We start from the raw sequence: 18,787 nt of genomic DNA on the forward strand, positions 1-18,787 counted from the left end.
TGGTTTTGATTGAAGCTCGGTTCAATCAAGCAAATGATACATCAACATATTAACAAAATAGAAGCAGGATGGACCAAGTAAAAAACTGACTGCAGGAATACACACTTCTACATATGCACACACAATACGACACCGATACCCCACTTGACATAGTATATTTGGTACACAGTACTAAATAACACTGCACATTACAACTTAATTTTTTCTTCGATTTTGTTTTATAGTGTCTAGTTAACCCAGTGAACATACCATAATGGCTTCGATTCATGTTGCTTTAACCCTTTACTTGGGAATTTTCTTAGAGAGGGAGTAGACAGAGAGCAGAACGAGCAACACAAGCACGATGGAGCCAAACAAAGAGACGGCAATTGAAGCTCCGAGATGCCTGCAGAATTCGTCGTACACATTACACACTTTTTTCCAGCCAACATGAGAATTGCCTTTCAAACCTATATAAGCGACTCCACCTGCGGCTCCAGTTGCAGCTGCCACAATTCCTAGCAATAGCTGCAAAATAAATATATACAATACACACTTGTCACATTTAGTACTGGATATCAAACATCTCTAAACGTATTGAGAGAATTCTAGATTATATTTTTTTTAAAATCCGACCTGAGTATAACATCAGAAAAATTAAAATTTTCTACTAGTCGAATTTACCACGTCGAAAATGACGAAATGAGACAAGACTGTTGGACAACAACCGGGCTTGAGGAGGGCATAGAAGGAAAGGAGAGTGGTTATTATGCCGTACAAGCCTGCAACTGAGAGTGCTGCTACAAAGTATCTGCATCATCAAATTATAGCTTAGAAAATGATTTGGTAATTAGAACTAGGGAAATTTTTCCTAACATTATGGTAAGTATTATAATGATGTTTTTGTCCCCACGTGCAATTTATATCAAAATCATATAGAAGTCCTTAAAATACGTAATGGATACATATGTTTGTCTCACATGCAAGAGATCAAATTAGACGAGTCAAGTAGAGTCAAATATTGATTGAAGCTGGAGCTAGACGTATTAAGAGAGCTTTGGTCAAGTGTGTAACATTTGGAGTTCGAAAATCTTTAACTAGAAAATTCATTAGCAAAGTTGAATAATTTTTTTATATCATTTTATGTCACGAGAAAAGAAAATTTTTCAACACAATTGCATTAATATTGTTGTTAAGTAAAATATTTATAGGTGTCAAATACTGCTCAGAATCCACATTTGTCTAAATGGTGCAATAATTAGATAGTGTGACACGACAAGAATGTTTGACGACGATGTTATGATCAAGACAAAATTTGTATAAAATATTCCAGACCAGTAAACTTTTTTTTTATCTTGGGATATATATTTCATGTCAACTTGCAATTTGATGTCCCACCTTTAGACATAAAAAAAATCGAAATTTCAAAAAAAAGAAGGAAAAAAAGGACATTAAGCTAATGAGAATAAATTAATTAAAGTTGCTTTAGAGATAGATTAATACATAAACTCATTTAATAATCTTTTCACCAATATCTTTCTAGCATAGAAAACAAAAGGAAAAAAACGAAATTGTTCATCATGTATCATGTGATAATCTTAAACAAACAACTTCTAAACCATATATCTTCTTCAAGAAATGAAACCCTTTTTTTTTCTTTTTTTTTTTATTGATCGTGGGTGTTCAGACCAGCTTACGCACAACTCGACTAATACCATAGGGCCCTGAAATTTACAGTCGATTATTCACCTCAGTGGCCCTGAGCGGACTCGAACTAGTGACCATCAGGGAGCAAACCCAAGGCCTGAACACTAAGCTGTCCCTCAGGGTTAAGAAATGAAACTTTGTCAGCAAAATATTATAATATTTCTAGTTATAAATTTACACACTAGCAAAAGACAAATGGAATTTTCGCTCACTTAAACTATCTTATTTAAAAGATTAAATTATTAGAGAGAGACGAATTTCTTCATTTAAATTTCTAACATATTTTCACATCTCTTACATCCAAGTATGTGCAATTTTTTGTATATAAGTGACGATGAAACTTGAACCCCAGAGTCATGTAGATCAAGTAAAACTAGCTCGTCTCAAAGCCTAAAGAGTTAGACAATTTCACAAGTAATAAAAAAACACATAAAACTTACATGAAGGCTGGCGAATGGGTGAACTTAGCAGGAAGAGCAACCAGAAATGGAGGAAATGGTAAAATAGGAAATTTTTCTGTTTGCTTACTGGTGACCATAACCACAACAGCCACTAATGCTGAAGCAAACAGTAAAAACCTCAACACCACGTCAGCCAAAGCAAAGCAATCAGTAGATGGAGAAGCCGCCGGAGTTTTCACCTCCGGTGGATACTCCACCTTTTTATGTTCTGCAGCCATGGCTTCGTGTGGCGGCACCACCACCGTTTCAGCTTCTAGAACTAGTGTATCTTTGGAGGCCATGGAAATTTGGTTGAACAGTAATAGTGTGTGGAATCTTTTAATCTGAGAATAGTGGCTAGGAATTGATATATATATAAACAGAATGTTTGGATGTGTTTGGGTGAGGCTACTTACTTAATTTGCTTAGTATTTCCAGCACGCCAAGTAATTTTATTCTATTCAATTATTGATTATAACAGCTGTGATAATTAAATGAATGTCAAGTTCATGGAAAGAAACATTACTGTCCTTTATTTCTTAATTTTCTTTTCCTTATCCTTAACAGGCTCGACTAAAAGTATATATATATATATATATATATATATATATATACACACACATTAATAAATATATTGTATATACATGTAAAAGTGTCGTATTTTTTTATTTTCAATTAAAATTAAATAGAATTTTTTTTTTTTTTTTTAAATGAGAGAAGTATATTGCGTGTTAGTTAGGAAGCATCACCACCTAAATTAACAACCTTCACGAAGTGTAATTGACACTCCAAACCTTTTACAAAAAATAAAATAAATTAAATTAAAAAACAATCGTGTTACATTCATTGGGCCCATTATTTGCGGTCTGAATTCAAGAATATGAATTGTCACGTGGACCAGCATGATTGGTTTATATCTGCCAAACCAAAAATCAATTCCCTTAATAAAGAGTTGTTTTCTATTAAGGAACCTGGTCGATTTCCTCGAGAGTTCACAACTGTAATGATGGAAAAGACGTATTTTTATTAATTCCTGTATTTTTTAAGTTATTTTGTTTAACTAACGTCAAATAAAAAAAATTGGTTGTTAGCTTTGTCATTTTGTATTAAGCGTTGATTTGACGTAACTTATTTGAAAATCATTCTTTATCAAACTTGTTTTCAATTATACGTTCGTCTAATAAAATAATTTGTACGTAAACTCATAATTTTTTCTTACTCTGAAAAATTCATTTTTCACTTCATATAATCTCATCTAAACAAACACTTATCTTCAAAACTTTTAATTTGTGTTGAATTTAATTTTGAATGGAATCAAATAAGTCTTTGTTGGAAGCCTTCTCTTTCTATCATTTCACATCTGTTAAGAACTCTGATATTATCGGGTTACGGTGAAAGGAGAGATTGGTATGAGTGGCTCGAAAACAACAACATAAAAGGATCGAGGATCGATATTCTTTGCCTAGATTTTTTTGTTTTCGACAATTATCTTTTTGAGTATCGAATTTCATTTTTGTTTCTTTGAACCAATTATCAGCAAAATCAATGCAAAGATTGACGTGAAAACTAAGAAATTCAATATTCAACTAAGAATGTGTAATCCTAATTAAACACGTAATGATGAAAGACTTCTTATTCAATAAATTTTCTAGGTTCGAAAGTCTACTAGTTGACGGAAAATCTATACTCAAATTGTAAATTACCCTTTTAACCCCACTACTTTCATGGATTTTTTTGCTTTGCATGGGTTTCGTATCCTTTTTTGTCTTTTAAAAGCAAGTTGAACATTATATGGAAAATGAAAGTTAGCCATCGGCAATCACGATTTGTACACCATCCATCTTAGGGGTGGGCGTTGGATGGGTCCGTCCGAGTATTTCAATATCTAGAACCATCCATTATTTTTCGGGTATTTCATAAATAGATACATACGGTTCCACATAATTATTGGACCCAAACCCAAACCCAAACCCAAACCCGAACCCGAACCTGAACCTTTAGTTCCGGTTTGGGTTTCGGTTCTACCCATAGTTTTTAAATACACATTTAAGCCCTGTTTGAGCTACATTAAATTTATAATACACTTTTCTCTCTCTTCTTTTTAACTATACATTCTCAAATAAAATAATATTACACATAAATAAAAAAAAAAAAATCTTCCTTTTCAACCACACATTCTCCAAAAAAAAAAAAAATAATAAATATATATATATATACTATTCCAAAAATTATAGCATCAAATAATGTCAAATAATGGGGCTTAAACGGGGTTTTAGTAAATCAAACCACACAATTAGACAATTTTTTCACAAACTATCCATCATTTCATAGATTTAGTAGCTGACATAATGGACTAATTATCCAAGACATAAACAGAGCCTTAACGGATTAGAAGTTACACAATAAATTAATAGGACCATCCTTAAAAGAGTATTAAAAACTAGTCAGAATTTAAAAGTATTTTAATAGGAGTATAGGACCAGCAATAAACGGAGCATTAAAAGAGCCAAGAAAAAATGATGACCCAAAAGAATCGAGTTTTTTGAAGTAATCGTATCAATACCCAAGAAAAATTCAAATAAAGACTTGAAGATAACATAATATGGAAGAATAAGTATGTATTGCATGAGTTATAAAAGTTACCTGTGGTGTCGATGCAAGAGACGAAGTTATTATAACAAGATTAATATTCACGAGAAGGAAACGCAAAGACGGAACTGGGAAAGAAGGATGGCAGGGGATTTTAGTGATTGAAAGAAGGAAAATGTGTTATTATCTTTACAGGTTTGGTGTTAGGCTATGCCTAAATTGCTTTTGGACAAGATATATGTATTTGGATTTAGGTAACTAAAATGGGCCAAAAGCTTTGAAACAGATATTTTCTTTGAGCTGAAATGTGCAACCTATTTAGTGTTTAAGTTTTAAATATTAAATTTTGTATTTTTTTTACGCAATCTAGTAATTACGGTTCCATCTGGTTACCCACGGTTTCAATTCAAGAACCAAGAACCGATCTAGACCACTAGATTTTCGATTTTCGGTTTCGGATCCTATTTATTTCTTTTAAGAACCGAGCGGGAATCTTTTGTTTCGATTCGGTTTCGGTTCAGAAGATTCAATTCTGGTTAAAATGCCCACCCCTAATCCATCTCATGGTTTTGGCATTATCTATTTTAAAATGTTCTTGACTTGCCTTTCATGGATTTGCAAGATAACTGATGAGGGCACAATTTTTATAAATAAATAATTATAAGATTCGAATAATTATTTTGACTGATTTTGATACCATGTTAAGCATAATTCAATTAAAAATTAAATTATTAGAGACACGTTGACTATTTCTGAAACCAATTGTTGATTATTGATTCGGAAAAGTAAAAGTTTAGATCATATCTAATATAGAGACTATTTCCGGAACAAATTGTTGATTACAGATTTGTTAAGTTAGTTATCGATTCATGTTAGAACTTATATGGTTAAAAATGGAATCCAAAACCAATCCATTCAGCAATCAATCAAGTTCGTTCAACCTTTGGCTACTTCTCATTGAAGAAATACTTAACGTGGATTATGGCTTCAAACTACAGTATTCTCACAAAGAAATGTTGAGAAGGGACCAATTTATAGTGTGTGTTAAAAAAAAGTTAAGTATTTGTAGAATTAAAAAAAAAAAAGAAGTAAGAATACGGTATGGAGTAATTTTCCCTTCTTAAAATTAAGGGATAATAGCAGCAAAAATCCCAAACTTTTGAAACACTAATAGACTTTTTCAAAATCTTTGATTTATTACAATCGTTACCTCTAACATTTTCAAACGTTGCACGTAAGGTTTTTTTGGACGGTTTTCATCCATTTCTCTGTTAGTTAACCCAAAAGTTAAGTTTGACCATATTTTAATCAATTAGAAAGGAGGCAGAATGGTAAATATCTATTAAAATAATTAAATAAAAGGATAATTGAATAAAAAATTAAAAAAAAGTGAATATCATCTTCTTCACCCATGCTCATTCGCTCCACCCCACGCACCCCCACACAAACACAAAATCAACCCCAAATCAAAAATCACTCAATTCATTTCTTACCATTGGTGCCAATGAAAATCGTTGAATCAAAACAAACCGCTAGCGTTAAATCCCACGGAAGATCAATAATTTTTTGCAGGCAAGTGCTCGAAAATTTTGGAAGTAGGCCCAGTTTAGTGTAGGCCTACTTAGTCAGAATTTGGCCCAATGGAGATGTAGACCCTTCTCCCTTACGAATGCCCTGGCAGAATTCTATTTGATCAGGAAAAATATTAGGATTCGTCAAACCTTCTTCAATAGAGATATGTAAAGGTAAACCGATAGACCCATTCAGTATTTTTTCTTCACTAACTAAAGCGACATACTATCGAAGATCATCTCTCCCACTTTACCTTGGATGAATTTTATTTCCCGTCCCTTTACTCTTCGTTGAATTTCTCCGCAACGAAGATAGATTCAGACCCCGTTTGATTTCTATTCCTTGGCCACAAAAATGAATATGATCGTTATCCATCACATCAAACCACCATATTTGACTTTCTATCTTTTACGTGGATCCCGTAACGATTATATTTTTCATTCTCATTCTTACGAAAATAAGTATCAAACGAGACCTCAGAGCTAGCTCCTCGAGTTTGAAAAGTTCTGAACTTTCAACTTTTCTATTTTATAAATTAATTTTTTTTGAAAACTTTAGAGAACTTTTTCTAAACTAAAAAATTGATTTTCTAGTAATTTTTTATTTTTCCAAGAGCAATTTCACGTATAATTTCGTACCGAATTTTTTGTTTCAATTTCCTTGCAAACTAGCTAAACTATTTGATGTCAAATAAGATATATGATAAATTTATTTTGTACACTTATCTAGGTCATTTAGCACCTATTTAATAACTATTATTTGAAAACTCTTTTTTCACATACTCATTTTTTATTATACATTTACACAATATAATATTTTGCACGTAAATTCAATTTATTTATTTTTCATTTTTAACCACACATTCTTATAAAAATTACAATTCAAAACATTGTTTTTCTCAAATAATGACATCAAATAGGGGCTCAATAAGAATAATTTGTATTGGTTTTAATGAATTATAGCTTAGTTTTGTGTTATTTTTCTTTGTTAGGTGAAACTCGATGCTAAGAGATGTAATTGATGAAAATGAATGAAATTTGAGTGGAAAATGAGAAATTCTAAAGTTCGTGGAATTCGGAGCACATCGATGATTGAAGAATGTGGGGGGAATCAATTGGACGTGAAAGGAAGACTATGGATTGAAATTGCACGAAGAAATAACTGGTTCATGCCGTGGAGAAAGTTTAGCAAACTCACTTCTGCCATGCGTGAGCAAGGGAGTAAAAATGGCTTGTTTCCATAGGACTCGAGGTTAAAATAGTTGAGCCATGAGTGGGCAAGGGGAAAACCCATGCGCACGCATAGGTCAAATTTTGATAGACTGGCTAGTTTTCTTTTCTGATTCCAACTGTTTGAATCTATTTAACCTAATTCTTGAGGCAAGGAATACGCCATATCATATTCTACCATAGAGAACACACCTAGCAACGGATCGAAGGTGAACACATCACTGATTGAAGATTCAAAGCACAAGATTCAAGATCAAGAATAAGAGATTGATTTTCTATCAAGCTTCCTGAATTTTTTTCAAATATTTTTGTGTAATTTATATAAAAGCGTGCTAGGTTAAACTCTACCCTATATTGAATGGAAATGAAACCATTGATTAACTATTTTTAATTAATCTTGCATAAATATTTCGTTATTTGATTATTTGATCACCAATTGGATTATTAGTAGTTTGTTGTAGTGTTGTAAGATTCACAATAAATTTAGAACACTGCAAGGTTAGCACACATATAATAGATGTTAGAAATAGCATGTATAGCGAGTGCAATTAATTAGATAATCATATGCTTAATACATTACTTTGCATATAAATTCGAAATAGGATTATGACAGGATCGCACTTAGAATATGTGGAACTTATCTCAAAATAGATAGCCACATAATAATGGATTATCGATTGTTATCAACACATAAATTACACTAAGTTGTGGAAATTGAGAATTGGAAATAGAAAATCAATAGGTAGATTCATAAGACAATGCAATCATCTCGCACATTAATTCAAACCTATACATTTAAATAATTGGTAGAATAACTTAGACTAAATAAAAATAATCTCTTTTGTGTTACACAATTCGAATTTGATACAAGATTAGTATACTTCATTTAAGATTTATTCCTTGTGGGATGAAAATCCTCTCATCACATCATTACTTTGTTAATGACCCCGTACACTTGCGAAATTTATTTTATGAAAAGAATGAACAATTTTTATTTACTACTAACAGAACTTCATGGTAGTAAACTTGATTGTATGAAGATATAATAAATACTAGAACCAAGACTCAAACCTTGTCCACATTTCTGCAAACAAAAATCCCACGTCAAAAAAGATAATTTCATACTCGAAACTCTATATTTAATGCTTGAAAAAAATAATATACTAACATAGTGACCATTAAGGTCGCAGCTTGTTTGGGATGGTGACATGAAATTATGCAATAGTCCAATTGGGAAGTGTCTCTTGGCAATAAATTACTATGAACAAATTTAAGGATCAAAATGTGCTTCGAACTAAATCTACTCACATCCTTGTGTACCCGTGTGTAAAAAAGTCAGAAAGAATATGCTTTTAAGTGAAGGCAAACATGTTATTGAAAGATCTATAGTAATATATTTATAATTAGGTGGGTTTATTGCAGTTTAACCACTTATTCGCATTGATAAACATAATATCAAATAAGTAATATTAAGTTATCAACTTTTAACTGTTCAAACTTCAATCTTTAAAATTCAGCAAGTTAATTATTAACTCATTTTTATTGCACAGTTAGTCCCTAATAACGAATTTGTCTAACTCTCCATTAATTTTTCATGCGGACCTCATATGTCTAACTTATGAAATTAGAATTTCATTCTTCAAACTGGGTAGGTGCTTTAAAAATTAAAATTCTAAACAAAATATGTTTTTACGAGGATTATGCAACGATGCATACATGTTTACTGGAATAGGAGGAGCAGAGGACAGCGAGAAACAAGTAGTGGAGGTGGCTAAAAAGAGAACAATGAGATTTTCCAACTTGAATTCCAAGTTTTTGGCTCTTGCGCCTAAAAAGGATGGAGACGGATATGCACAATGAGAATAACATGATATGGATAATTGACAAAATAGAGTAGTTTATCCCATTTATCTTCAAAATAAACTTTAATTACTCCTTCCTTTCCCTCTCTTTATTTTAAGCCAACTGTGTTCACATTCCTGCAAACAAAAAATCCCACTTAAAAATATATATTATCTTTGTAACTGAATATTTAATGCTTGATAAAATAAAATATATTAACCTAGTGACCAAAGTGACAGCAAGTTAGGGATAGTAACATGACACTAGAGATATGTGAATTTATGTAATAGTCCAATTGGGAAGTGTCTTTCGTCAATAAATTAGTATGAACAAATTTTGGGATCCAAAGTTCTTTGACAAAATGTATGCTTCAAACTGAATCTATTCACATTCTCTTGTTTTTCTAAATCTTACCCATTTCCACTTCCATTACCTCGTGATCTGAATTTCGTGCACTCTTTTACAATGACATATTTGTAACTTAAAATAAAACCTCACGATCGATAATTACATTTTAGTTATTACCATTATTTATTTGTAAAATACTGTTGTTTCTGGAGTTTGAAGTTACTCATTCAAAAACAATTCGACAGAATCACCTAAATGTAAGAATTTGATCAACAGGGTCTAAACAGTAATTCGAACCCACCGATTTCACGATGTTTCCTTAAAACGAATTTGCTGTCTTCAATGGTGCTAAAGGCATCTGAAAGAAATAACTAATTTAGATGGAGTGTCCAAGTGGTGGAAAGTGTGGAATTTGTGTGGGATATCGGGGGTTTGGGTCACATTCCTTAATTAAAATTATTATTATTATGTTATTTTAATTATTTTCGAAGTTATATAATGGGTCTCACTAGCTAGTACAATATGATCGTTTTTTAACAACCCACTACCTACAAAGTTATTAAATTTTGCATATTTTTCTGGATCATAGAAAAAACAGTCGTTTATATAAACTTACGTCTCTTTTTGCCAAAAACACACATCAAAGGAAAACAAAATCATCAAAAACGAAATCTTAATTTCTCATATTCTAAATTTTTTTATACTCGAGTTTTTACATATATTTTGAATTACACTTGAGAGTTCTGAGAAACCATTCGTGATTACTGCACAAGTGATTTATGATCGTTGTATCCTGGGAGTGATTTTTCACGGAGGTCGCAACAGTTATCAACTGGCAATTCCACTTTAGGATATCATGTTGTAACGAGACTGGTTAACAGTCAATTGTTTGGTCGGTAAACAATCGACTGTTAAAAGAAAATAAAACACCCGGAATAAGCCAAAATTTAAATTTCATATTGTACCCAAGAATTTGATTATTTACAATTTGGCCCAAAATTTTGTCCAAAAAGTTAAAATAGTGTAAAGGTCCACCCGTACCCACACCGCACTGGACTCGGGCACGTGCCGTGCCGAGCCGGCCGATCGACGGCGCGCGTGTGGGTTTATGACCGAACCCAATAGGATATAGGTCTTCCCCCTTTCAAAAACTATTTGTACCCCTTAGGGCCCAACTGCACAAGTGATTTATGATCGTTGTATCCTGGGAGTGATTTTTCACGGAGGTCGCAACAGTTATCAACTGGCAATTCCACTTTAGGATATCATGTTGTAACGAGACTTCATCAGTTGATAAGTTTTATTTATGCACTTTACTGTTCTGCACGTTACTGCAACTAATTATTTTTCCAACAGATCCTCCTTGAAAATTTGCCCAAAAACTAAAAACGGTTCTTTTCAGGATTAATTTTTTTAATCTCTTAAATTATTTGTTGAGACATAAGAAACAAGTGGGGAGTCAAATATATGTATCCCAAATTCCCAATCAAGTAGTTGCCCGAAGATGTTTACATAGAAGTCTATCCCCTACCCCCAAGACCTTATTTTTGAACACTATATTCCATCATTCATTTTAAAGAATAAGTTAGATCGTTCGATTCAATCAGAAAAATCAAGAACTATAGAAAAATAGATATTGATCATATAAGGAAAAATAAAAACTTATCGATTGACTCGTTCAACCGTGAACAATGTGATCTGACTACGATTTTTTTCAAATGAAGGGTCAAACAAATATATGTATATCTATCAAGCTATGATCTTAGAAAGAAATCAAATCTTCATCCCGGCAACCACAAATGTGAAAGCCACCTGTAATTACACACCAAAACTTCCAATCCCGCCCCATGCATTAATTTCAGATCCTCCTTTCACACTTCAACTAAAATATATATTATATAAAATAAAATTCTTATTTTTCTACCCTTATATAAGTCCCTAGAATCAACCTCATTTTGCACCATCCTTTGCAAGTTTCTACTTTCTTTAGAAAAAGAAACACTAAGAAAATGGAGATGGAGGCTGCATACATGCCTAGTAATGGGGAAAGAGGAATGGAGGATGGCTTTAATGGTGGTGAGAAACAAGTTGTGGCGGTGGCTAACAAGAGAGCAATGAGTTTTTCCGACTTGGTTTTACGGTTTTTGGCTCTGGCCCTTACGCTGGCTGCAGCCGTGCTTCTTGGGGTCAATAAGCAGTCGACGGTGGTGCCGGTATTGATGGTGCCTACACTGCCCCCGTTAGGTGTTGATGTCACGGCGAAGTTGCATTACTTGTCTGCGTTTGTGTGAGTATAATCTATTCTATTCCTTTAAGAGCATGTTTTGTTTTAGGTGAGAGTTACTTACTATTTTAATTTTAAATTTTTTTTTTTTTTTTTTTTTTTTATAATTTTAAAAAAATTATATTTGAAAATAATTTGCAAATTATTAATACGTGTAACTCTATCACCAAGAACAGACATAAAACTCCAAATTCATCTAACCATTAATAATATAATTCGAAATCTACTTCTAATTAATGACCCCCGAAATTTGCATATCTAACGTCCATTAAACTGGGTTGTCTGTGGGTGGGCCTGTCCACCCAATTTTAGGTTGGCCTGGTCCCAGGATTCCAGTAATAACTGGGTCCTCCTAGAAGAAGTAAACGTATAATTTAATTTTTGTGATATTTCAAATATGCAACAAATTACTAATCGTCGCATGTAAGTCATATATGACGATTGCGGTAATGATTGACTGCAAATAACGTTGTCTTTCAAAATTCTCTCATTGTGCAACCTCAAGGGACAAGTTTTAAAGTTTAACTAACACTTTTACTTTATTGCACTGTGATTTTTGGTTCAGGTACTTTGTGGCGGCAAATGCAATAGCATGTGCCTATGCAGCCATCTCACTGCTCCTCACAATGGCAAATAGGGCAGGAAAGAAAGGTTTGGGAATGATCATAACCATCTTTGACCTAGTAATGGTGGCGCTTCTCTTTTCGAGTGTCGGTGCGGCCTTCGCCGTTGGTCTTGTCGGGTTTCAAGGGAATTCACACGTGCAGTGGAAGAAAGTGTGTAATGTGTTCGATAAATTCTGCGACCAAGCAGCCGTTGCAGTTGGCATCTCCTTTGTTGGTTCAATGTCGTTTTTCTTGATGGTTTTGCTTGCGACTTTGAACCTCCACAAGAAACATCAGTGAAAAATGAATTACTATGTACTTTTGACTTTGCCAGTGTAAAAATGTACCATGTTTAATGAGTTAAATTATTATGTATCAAATCCTTGCAATATAACTTTGTTTCATTAACCAAACCAAACCTGCTTGTCTTATGAAACTTCACATTGGAGACTTCAATAAGTACACGTGTGAAAACACAATTTGGCATTAGATATCTCGAGGTGTGGAAAAATATGTGAAAAGCATAAAAGTACCACAAAACGACGATTTTTTTGAATCATTTCACGAATTCACTAATTATATTAATTTACGTCTGTCGAGTTCAAATCAATCATATTTAGTTGAGTCAACTCACACTTTATCTCTGAATGAATTTGAATAAGCCTCAATTAAATGCATTAAATCATCTAGGAGTTCAATTAAAGAACGCAACAATAATAAAAATGTATATCTACCCTTTACACAATTGCAAGATTTTACTACGTGGTTTAAATTATAATTTACCTGTTGATTTGTTACCGTCTAGATGAATTAGTGATAAAGTGATTCAACCAATAAAAAATTAAGTAAAATCAATACAAAAATCAAGTAACTAAAAAACTGATTAAAATTGAGCCCATGTTTTCGGGAATGGGCAAGTTTGATATTGTAGACTCGACAACACCGGAAAAGACTAACAAAAAAAGTCAAAATTCAATCGGTTATCTTATAGAGTATTGTCTGAGGTGTACATAATCGTTTAAAAAAAAAAAAGGCCAAACACATCTTTTATCAATAACATTGCAATGAGAAAGTGAGTTCATCCCTTGCATTGACAAGACAATATATATGTCACTACAAAAATAAAAAAATAAAAAAAAGGGCTCCACCGACCAAAGGTTTAACGACCAATAGGTCTTGGTTGCTATAAAACATGATTAGCAATAGCTATTGGTTTTAATCCAGTAAAATTGGACTAATTTTGTTATGCTCTATTGAGACCAATCCTTGGTCACACATTCAGAGAATCAAGGACCATACATTTGGTTGGTCGGTAAAGATAGTGTAGGAAAAAGAGCCAAAATTTTCCTGCATAGGAAAACCACTATGGTGGTCGCCCGAACATAGTCTTCTACAACAACGCATACCTTGGTCGCTATAGCAGTTGGCTCAATAAAATCCCGCTCTCTTTTTTTTTTTTTTTTAATTGGTTTTGGCATTTTCTAGCGACCAATAGTGATGATTGCTAGATACTGCACCACCCTAGCGACCACGGAATGATCGCTGCACCTAGTCTTCTGCAATCACGCATACCTTGATCGCTATAATAATTGGTGAAATAAAATCTTGCTTTTTTTTTTTTTTTTTTCAATTGGTTTTGGCATTTTCTAGCGATCAATATTGATGGTTGCTGGATACTATGTCACTTTAGCGATCACGGAATGGTTGCAGAAGAGAACATAGTCTTTTGCTACCACGCATATCTTGGTTGATATAACAGTTTTCTCAATAAAATCACATTTTTTTCAATTGATTTTTGCATTTTTTAGTGATCAATAATGATCATTGTTGGATACTATGCCACCTAAGCGACCACGAAATGGTCGCTGCACCTAGTTTTTTACAACCACTCGTACATTGGTATCTATAATAGTTGGTGCAATAAAATCCCCTTTTTTCAATTGGTTTTGGCATTTTTTGTGTCCAATAGTGATGGTTTCTGGATACTACACTACACTAGTGACCACGGAATGGTCGTTATATTTAGTCCTCTGCAACCACTTATATCTTAGTCGCTATAACAGATGGCACAATAAAATCCTGCTTTTTGACAATTGGTTTAGGCATTTTTCAGTGACCAATAGGGATGGTTGCTGAATACTATGCCACTCCAAGCGACCACGAAATGTTCGTTGCACATAATCTTCCGTAACCACTCATACATTGGTCACAATAATAGTTGATGCAATAAAAACCCCTTTTTTTCAATTGGTTTTGGCATTTTCTAGACAAATAGTAATGGTTGCATGATACTGTGACACAACCCAACCTGACCCCTCCACTTGACCAAATTACATTATTAACAAAAATTGACCAAATCACAATACAACAAAAATGACATTTTACAACCTACAAAAAATGGACTCCTGCATTTTCATAATTAATCCTACATAAATGGAATTAAAAGTTGAAAATAAAAAAATTATCCAGAACATGAAAAAAGCACTTTCAGAGCCTAAAACGATGTAATTTGGTTCAAACTAGTCAAAGCATTTATGTGTGCTTGTTCTGAATTGTTCTCAGACATCACTTTGTTAGCAGCAATATGTCATGGCTGATTGTCCAATTGATCAGTGAAGTTGGATCTCTGCTTCATCTTATACCCAGGAAGATACCCATGCAATTTATAGCATTTATTCACCGAATGCCCTGCAAGGTTGCAATAAGTGCAAATTGACCTTTCTTTCTTCTGAAACTTGTGTTATCCTGAGCTGCCTTTCTTTGGATCAATTTTAGCATAGAAAGCAATTGAGTCTCCAGTGTTCGAGATACCAGCATTGATACTTATATTGCGCTGGTGCTTTTCTTGAGATACAAGGGAAAATATCTTGTTAATGGAAGTCATTGGGTCCATAAACAGTAGCTGACCCTTAACTTGTGCAAATGTATCATTCAACCCCATCAAGAAACTCATGACATACTCCATCTGATAATGTTCTGAGAGCTTCTTATTTCCATCGCAAGAACACTTTCCACAAGAACATATTGGTCTATAGTTGCTTAATTCCTCCCAAATTGTTTTCAATTTAGTGAAAAACACACCAACAGATAATTGCACCTGAGTGAGGTTCATCAACTCACGCCTTAGTTGGAATATGCGAGGCCCATTCCTCTGTTGAAACCTTTCCTTCAAATCGATCCATATATCGTGGGCAGATTTAGAATAAATCACACTTGCAGAGATCTCTTTCGACACTGAATTCAGTATCCACGAGATGACTATATTGTTGTTTCAAATCCAATTGCTAATCTGATCGTCATTGTTATCAGGTTTGGCTATTGACCCATCAATCAAGCCGAGTTTATTCTTCACAGAGAGAGCAATCATCATGGCTCAACTCCATGAAGCATAGTTATCACCAGTAAGAAGTTGTGACACAAGCACAAGTCCCAGATTATCAGAATGATGGAGATAATATGGACTGGAGACATCATCAACTGCGGTGGAATTGCTTGTTGATGATGATGAATTAATTTGATTAGTAGCTAACGCCATATCAACTCAACTACAAATTGATTAGGGAAGAACACAATTGAATTTCGAATGCACAAACAATGGAAGCAATTATTGCTCTAATACCATATTGAAGAAAGGAATGAAGAAGAATGAAATCAATTGTATTATTCACCGTTCTTGTATCTGTACGATTGGGTATAGATAGAAGACGAGATAGAACAAACAAACTCACTGTAACTAACTTCAATACAAATGACACGTGGGTTAACAAACTATTCTAACAGATAACTAGCTTCCAATAACTTCCAGTAGTTAGCTCCAACTGCATTTCTTGATGAATTGCCGTCTTTGTCTTTACTAGATTCTGTTACTCTGAATTATTCTTGCTGGAATTTATTGCGGTTCTCACCATATTTATTCTGCTTATTGCCAGTGAATTATTTCTTTATTTTGATTATTTTGAAACTGGAGGATTAACGTATTTTGAGTTTGGTTTTAGAATAATATCTGGTAATTATATTAAGGTACTGTGTTCTGTTACTGAACACTGTTGATTTTTGCCCTCTTCTTGTAAATGTTTTCCCAATTGAATGTGAATGTACGTCCATACGACCATAGATTAAAAGGATAAGGGTGAATTTTCTAATTTGGTGAGTGAATTTACATGAAACTGGAGGATTAACATACTTTGATTTTGGTTTCACCATGATATGTGGTTCCTAGTTTTAAGGTGTGGAAATTACTACTACAGAAAGGTTAACATGCCTTATTTCATCTTTAACTGTTGCCTCCTTTTCTCCTGTTTTCTAGAATGAAGTTATCTTGCCAAAAGATGATTCTATTTGTTTGAAATATTGTTCAATTATTTCTGTTGTCATAGCTATTAGAAGAGGCAAATTAGAGAAAAAGTCGGTTCACCTTGTCAAAACTTTAAATACTAGTTTTCGAGAAGGATAACGTTATTAGTGAGTTTGCACATCGCCTCGAACAGCAAGCGTTAGTTATCCAGAGCCTTGTTGCACGAATAGATATGAGTCAACATCCTCCTATAGGACCGACCAATGATCTGCCTCCATCTCCACCATTAGTTAGTGCTGTAGTACTATGATTATATTATTCAAATTACATGCAAATTATGAAAACTTTTTTTTGGTTATATTAAATATTTAGGGTTGTATATCGACTATTAGTACACGTTAGGTGCAGACAACTTTACTTTTATAGAGGCATGTTTATAATTAATTTTCTTATTTTTGATATTTTTAATTTTAATTTTATGGTTGCTGGAAGTCTATTTGAATCATTGGACAAAAAATATTGGTTGCTAAAAGTATTTTACTAACACATACAACATTTAGCAACCAGATAGTGAAGTATACGTCTTTTTGCAACCAAATTTTGGTTGATTTTAGAGAAGAGTTTTTTTGTTTACCTATCAAGATTTTAGTCGGTGATTACTAACACTTGGTTGTCAAAGAAGAGTACGTTCGGCAACCACGGATTGGTCCATGAAAGGTTTCAATGTTACCAACCGAAGATTGATCCATGAAAGGTATCAATGTTCACCAACTGAAGATTGGTCCATGAAAGGTAATATAATCGCTAAACTTACAGTGTATTCATACAATCTATTTGGTCGCTAATGGTTAACATGTACCAACAAATATTTGGGCCCTAAATGTTATGGATGTAGTGACCAAACCAAAACCAAAGAGTGGTCGCCGATTGTATCTATATTCATCGACCAATACTGAGTTGGTCACTGAAGACCTTTTGTGACGGTGAATTAACAACCAACCAGCGACCACCATTTCTTGGTCAGTGAAGGCCGACGGCGACCATTATTTATCTATTAGCGACCAAAGGTGTTGGTCACTGGAATGCTATTTATTTGTTATGTGTATAGTGGATAACAATTTAATTTTCAATTAGCTGAATTTTTCTCCACATTTTTTGGAGAAAGAATTGCCTTCAGAAAAGCCACAAATTCATTATAAACTGTAGTTCGATGGGTGCCACTCACACAAAATGAGAGCAAAACAATAAAGAAGTAACAGTTTCTGTCGACATCAGTCTTTTAAGTCGGAAATTAAGGAAACTGATAAAAATAAAAGGTCCCCCTTGTTTCAGCTTCAAATCAGGCTTTGAGCGAGTAAAAATGATGTTTATTGAGGAGGAACTGGAGGTGCAATTGTCCGAGTATTGTACGATTCACAATGGCAGCATTTCTGACCAATTACATGGAAGTAAACCTCAGTTGTGTCATTGCAATCATTACACAGAATCCAAACCTGCAAAATTTAACCATATCAGATGAAGTTCTGTGCATTGTGAGTGACATTCTTGGTAAGTTAGATTAGACAGTAAAATAAAATAATAATAATAATAAAATATAAAATATTGTATAGTTTAGTCCAGAATGATCGAAAACTGCATGAATAATAATAATAATAATAATAATAATAATAATAATAATAATAAAATATTAAATATTGTATAGTTTAGTCCAGAATGATCGAAAACTGCATGCTAAACATAACAATTAAGAAGGGCTACACGGATTTACCTTCTTATATCTGTACTCATCGGGCATGACAGTCGCTTCTATCTGTTAACATGCAACATTTTCAATAAAAATCGACCAAGAAAATGAAAATGGGAGGGGGGGGGGGGGGGGGGGGGGAGGGGGTTAAAAA

General features: G+C 33.5%; 3 protein-coding genes and 1 long non-coding RNA gene across 4 annotated transcripts; 1 reads left to right on the forward strand and 3 right to left on the reverse strand.

The window, feature by feature from the left end:
- LOC111392320 (CASP-like protein 1) lies at positions 1-2,491 on the reverse strand. The gene is made up of 3 exons (XM_023017633.1): positions 2,127-2,491; positions 664-790; positions 1-507 (listed from the first exon to the last, which is right to left on the reverse strand). The coding sequence occupies exons 1-3, from the start codon at positions 2,426-2,428 to the stop codon at positions 283-285; spliced, it is 654 nt and encodes a 217-aa protein (XP_022873401.1). The 5' UTR covers positions 2,429-2,491; the 3' UTR covers positions 1-282.
- Positions 2,492-11,518: 9,027 nt separating this feature from the next.
- On the forward strand, positions 11,519-13,036 carry LOC111392324 (CASP-like protein 1E2). The gene is made up of 2 exons (XM_023017638.1): positions 11,519-11,993; positions 12,556-13,036. The coding sequence occupies exons 1-2, from the start codon at positions 11,716-11,718 to the stop codon at positions 12,893-12,895; spliced, it is 618 nt and encodes a 205-aa protein (XP_022873406.1). The 5' UTR covers positions 11,519-11,715; the 3' UTR covers positions 12,896-13,036.
- Positions 13,037-15,335: 2,299 nt separating this feature from the next.
- LOC111392311 lies at positions 15,336-16,130 on the reverse strand. Its single transcript, XM_023017624.1, has 2 exons — positions 15,995-16,130; positions 15,336-15,829 (listed from the first exon to the last, which is right to left on the reverse strand). The coding sequence occupies exons 1-2, from the start codon at positions 16,128-16,130 to the stop codon at positions 15,336-15,338; spliced, it is 630 nt and encodes a 209-aa protein (XP_022873392.1).
- Positions 16,131-18,061: 1,931 nt separating this feature from the next.
- LOC111392323 lies at positions 18,062-18,755 on the reverse strand. The gene is made up of 2 exons (XR_002702247.1): positions 18,658-18,755; positions 18,062-18,382 (listed from the first exon to the last, which is right to left on the reverse strand). It is a non-coding gene; the product is annotated as an uncharacterized LOC111392323 (long non-coding RNA).
- Positions 18,756-18,787: the final 32 nt, after the last annotated feature.

This window comes from Olea europaea, unplaced genomic scaffold (genome assembly GCF_002742605.1).
Source record: "Olea europaea var. sylvestris unplaced genomic scaffold, O_europaea_v1 scaffold920, whole genome shotgun sequence".
In the NCBI taxonomy this organism is placed as follows: Eukaryota; Viridiplantae; Streptophyta; class Magnoliopsida; order Lamiales; family Oleaceae; genus Olea; species Olea europaea.